Below are 4,832 nucleotides of genomic sequence, written 5' to 3' on the forward strand. Positions count from 1 at the left end.
AAACTCGCCTACCACTTTAAGGACGATATCATCGGCGAAGCCAGTGATCTCGACCCCAGTGGGTAGTTCGAGCCTCAGCACCCCATCGTACATGGCATTCCAGAGCGTGGGGCCGAGAATCGAGCCCTGTGGAACACCCGCTGTAACTTTGTACCTCTTCGCCCCATCCGCCGTGTCGTACACTAGCGTCCGGTTCTCGAAGTAACTTTTAAGCAACCTGCATAGATGGTCCAGTACCCTCATCCTCTGCAGCGCTAACGCGATTGCACCCCAGTTATTGCTGTTAAAGGCGTTTTTGACATCGATTGTGACTATGGCACAATACCTGTCGCCTCGTCTTTTCCGTCTCATAGGCTTCTCGGCCCTCTCCACCATGGCCTTTATGGCGTCTACAGTGGACTTCCCCTTACGGAAGCCAAACTGCGAGCTTGCCATCATCATCACATCACTTTCCACCACAGTCGTCAGCCTATTTAGGATTACCCGCTCTAGCAATTTGCCTAACGTGTCCAATAGGCAAATTGACCTGTACGACGAGGGATCACTAGCGCTTGGACATGGCGAATTGCACATGGGCTTGGGGACATTGAGACTTGAGTACTCCGGGACTTGGAGATCAGAATTTGGGGACTTGAACTTGGGGTTAAGCTTCAAGCTTGGACTTGGGGACTTGGACTTGGTGACTTGGACTTGGGGATTCGGATTTGCGGACATGAGGACTTGGGCTTAGCAACTTGGACTTGGATATGAGGATTTTGAGACTTGAGTACTTTGGGATTTGGGAGCCTGGACTTGGGGATAGAACTGGAGGACTTGGATTTGTGGCTTCGGGCTTATAGTCTTGGGCTTGAATTTGAGGATATAGATTTGGGGACTTGCACTTGCCGATTTGCAAAAGTGGGCTTGGGCTTCGGGATTTGAACTTGAACTTGGGAACTTCTGATAGGTCTTGGGGATTTAGACTTTGACTTGAGGACTTAGGTGTTGGGACTTGGGGAATTGGTCTTGTGTGCATGGTGCCGTGGGCTTGGGAATGCGGACTTGGTGACTACAACCCTTCGGGACTTGAGGATCTGAATTTGGGGACTTTGACTTGTCAACTTGCAAATGTGGACTCGAGGACTTGGGCTTGGGCTGTCTTGAGGCTTAGATTGGACTTGGGGACTTGGATTTGTGGAATTGGGCTTGGACTTGGGGATTCCATATTTGGTGATGTATTGAACGTGGATTTGGGAACTTGAACTTGGAGACTTCAGCTGACAACACCCACCCGCCATTGTCTAATTTCTACCTTTGTACTCACAGGACCTCATATTATCTTGAAATAAATACCAATCGAGGATCATCCCGATCTGTTGGCTCGGTCGCTACAATGCCGGCAGTTGGTGTGAGCCCACGTTGGTCTGATCATGATCGTCGCGACACAAAGACATCGATGCAACATCCAGAACGGGAAGATAAGATAAGAAGTAGGAGATGGATAATAAGAAAGTGGGAAGAATAATGTGTCAACAAGGTAAGAAAAAAGGGAGCTTGCTTGAGACTGATTCCAAGTGTTTTCTTGTCCGGTAGCCAAGAGCGTAAGACTACCGTGATAAAACGTATATTTGATAGACTCCCCGTGTTACCTGGCAGGTCCACACAGTAGCGTAAAGGGGAGTCTCCGAATTGCTGTGTGTTTGCTCTACTCGCTAGTTACAACTTAGACTTGATCTTAGGGACTTGGACTTGGCGATTTGGACTTAGACTTAGGGACTTAAAGACTTGAGCACTTAGGAACTTGGGAGCTTGGGGATCTGGATTTGGAGACTTCGACTCGGAGGACTTGGGGTTTGGATTTGAACGTGGGGTTTTCGACTTGGATTTGGGTACTTGGACTAGGGGTTTTTAACTTGGACTTGGACTTGGATCTGTGCTTGGGATTCTACTTGAATTTTGACTTTTGATTCTTGGTTATGCGGAGAACGTTATAAAAAGCATTCTTTAGTGAAAGAAAAGGATACCGTGAAGGCCATTTGGATAGGCAGTGTTCGAAAGTAAGAGCTGTGAAGTTTTTTTTTGTAAAAATGTGACCAGTTTTATAAAAATTTGGTTTTCTCTGAAAATTAAAATATTTTTTGTCTATATTCCTTGCCGAACGTAGTAACCTGTGGCGACACAAAGAACGAAGGAACAGACAGGTCTTTCTGTCATAACTCGTAGCATGGAGTTACCAGCTTCTTCGAAAGCCGTTATTGAAAAACTTTCGGATGTTTCCACGTCGGGAGAGGATTACGACGATGTCAGTAGTAAACGGTCTGCGACTTTCGAAGCAAGCCAAAAAGTTCCACCGGCCGTGTTTGCCAATCATGATTGCAAAATCTGCCAAAATATTGATCTCTATCAGGCATTCGTACCGGGGGAAACGATCCGGAAGAGGTAAAATTAATACCAATATTTAGTTCGCTCACGGACTGCTGACAAGTGCTGAATTGTTTTTATTTTAGATTTTCCCGGTACCTGCGACGGATGTGCTACCTGGATCAAACAAGTCCTTTGAGTCGGGAAGTCTTTCGCAGTGATACAGCTATGAAACGGGAGATTTCGCGGCACATCAGTTTCTATGCGAGCACGATACATCCTTTCAGTTATTTACGGTATGGACAATTCATTTCGGATTTTCAATAGATGCATGAACCTGTCTCCCTTCTTTAAAGGTTTTACTGGGAATGTATCATGATCGTTACGTTTGCCCTTGCTTTCATAGTCCTGCCGTACGATGTAGTCTACCTGTATCATCCTGATGAGTACGATGTCCTGTCCTGGTTTCATGTACTCGTTTTATGCGTTGGTTAGTATGAATGCTAATCTATTTTTTTCACCAGCCGATATTTTCACTCTGTTATATTACTTTTTTCAGATTTCATCTGCCTAATTGACATTTGTTTCAACATCCGGACCGGCTACTACGTGAAAGAGCGGCAATATGTCGAACTGAGCTCCCGAAAAATAGCCAATCGTTACGTACGGTTTTGGTTCTGGGTTGATCTGATAAGCTCGGCACCTGATCCGCTGTTTTCGCATTACATTGTAAGATGCTTTTATCCTATAAATTTATTTTAACGTACTCACTAGCTTTTTTGTTCCTTAAATTAAGGTACCCAAACATGCCTTGCATCACCCGTTTATCGGATGTCTTAACAAACGGGAGTTACATTTTGGATGTTTCTGGGATTCATGGAAAGTGCTTTCGGTCATGAAAATTTTCCGTCTACCGACCTTTCTGCGCTACGTTAGCAACGTATTCAAACGATTTCGTATTCGCCGAAATGTGCTTAAGTTCACATCGGTCGCTACTATTATTTTGCTGTCCTTCCACTGGATGGCATGCATAATATTTCTGGTGCCACGCTTGGCTCAAGGAACCGATCCGGAACTGATCGATCCACAGTCCTGGACTGTGAAGGAAGATCTATGGAGCGAAGAGCCGAGTAAATTGTTTTGACTCAAAATGGTGTATTTCCTTTATACTAAATCGAATTATTGTTTAAAATAGTTAAGCGTTATATCGAAGCACTGGCCCGAACGGTTTATATGTTAGCCATGGTGACCCACTCTATCGACCTATTCATGACTGACGAAGACGTTGTGATGGACATCTTTGCCATAATTCTAGGATATGTACTAAAAATTTTCATTATTGCGGAGTTGCTCATATTCATCAGAATCATGTTTTCTAGTACCACGAAGGTACAGTAATTGTTTCTCAAAGAAAAAAAAAGAGATTAGCTAATGAGTTTTCATTTGACAGTATCACGAACAACGACACGAACTGCAAAACTACATTCGACACGAGCAGCTTCCGGCACCGTTGCATAAACAATTGCTCCAATACTACAACTACAGGGTGGCTAATTTGTACAGTAGGAAACCGATGATTGATCAAGTAACCGGCGATCAGTTCCAGCTTGCTATTCGAGAGGATGTTGGTGGCCCTTTGATAAACGAAGTTACACTATTCCGTAGCACCCTGCCGGCGGACGTGATTCGTAAACTTCTGTCGGAATGTAGGTACCAAATTTTTCTAAAAGATGACCTAGTGGTAAACGCGGCTCGGGGTAGCGCATGTTCGGACATGGTGTTCGTCATTCGTGGCACGGTCGCCATCTATACCAGTACGTGGCACGAAGTACTTCACCTGGAGGATGGTGAACATTTCGGTGAATATCAGCTGGTTCTGGATGACCCCGACATTGTAAGCTCGAATACGTTTATTGTGTAAGATTGTAACTGATTTGCATGACGTATTTCTAGAAACATTCAAATATTGTGGCAATCGAAACTAGTGAAATATACATTCTTGGTAAGACTAAGGGTTTATATTAGTAATATGATTTTTAAGTTCTAGTTTAACATTTTTTAGATAAGTCGACCTTTAAGGAGATAATTTCACAATATCCAGTCTTGCACGAACAGATTAGGTTTTTAGCACGTGAGCGCTACGATGCGTTAGTTGCTTTGGAGAAAAATTTAGTGCTAGAAACCATTGAAGAAGCTGAAACTATAAGACGCACCAGAAAATTTTACCAGTAACGTTGTAACTATTGGAATCAGCAGATTATCGTACGACTTAGAAGAATGAATTTTGTGACAATTTGCACACGTTTTACTCCTGCACCTTTATTTTTAAAATATTTGCTACATTTAATGTTTCAATAAATAAAATTCAAGTTTTATAGTTCAATAATACACTGGTGTATCAGCTTAAGATCTTTTGAAAAATCATAAGGTTTGTGTACAATCCAAGGCCGCATGGTTGACATAGGACTACTTTGTTGCATCATTTTGTTTTG

The 4,832-nt window shown here is 43.3% G+C and overlaps 1 protein-coding gene across 1 annotated transcript; it reads left to right on the forward strand.

Moving 5' to 3' along the window:
• Positions 1 to 2,496: 2,496 nt before the first annotated feature.
• On the forward strand, positions 2,497 to 4,572 carry LOC128736567 (potassium/sodium hyperpolarization-activated cyclic nucleotide-gated channel 1-like). Its single transcript, XM_053831054.1, has 8 exons — positions 2,497 to 2,636; positions 2,697 to 2,830; positions 2,900 to 3,069; positions 3,137 to 3,470; positions 3,536 to 3,729; positions 3,791 to 4,234; positions 4,294 to 4,342; positions 4,403 to 4,572. The coding sequence occupies exons 1-8, from the start codon at positions 2,509 to 2,511 to the stop codon at positions 4,570 to 4,572; spliced, it is 1,623 nt and encodes a 540-aa protein (XP_053687029.1). The 5' UTR covers positions 2,497 to 2,508.
• Positions 4,573 to 4,832: the final 260 nt, after the last annotated feature.

This window comes from Sabethes cyaneus, chromosome 2, assembly GCF_943734655.1.
Source record: "Sabethes cyaneus chromosome 2, idSabCyanKW18_F2, whole genome shotgun sequence".
NCBI classification, from domain to species: domain Eukaryota; kingdom Metazoa; phylum Arthropoda; class Insecta; order Diptera; family Culicidae; genus Sabethes; species Sabethes cyaneus.

Excerpts from the sequence above, each read along its gene's own strand:
- LOC128736567 (XM_053831054.1), top strand. The coding sequence starts at position 2,509 with ATGTGCTACCTGGATCAAACAAGTCCTTTGAGTCGGGAAGTCTTTCGC. Across the intron at positions 3,471-3,535 it reads TCTATGGAGCGAAGAGCCGA|TTAAGCGTTATATCGAAGCA; the intron begins GTAAATTGTTTT and ends TGTTTAAAATAG. Across the intron at positions 4,343-4,402 it reads TAGTGAAATATACATTCTTG|ATAAGTCGACCTTTAAGGAG; the intron begins GTAAGACTAAGG and ends AACATTTTTTAG.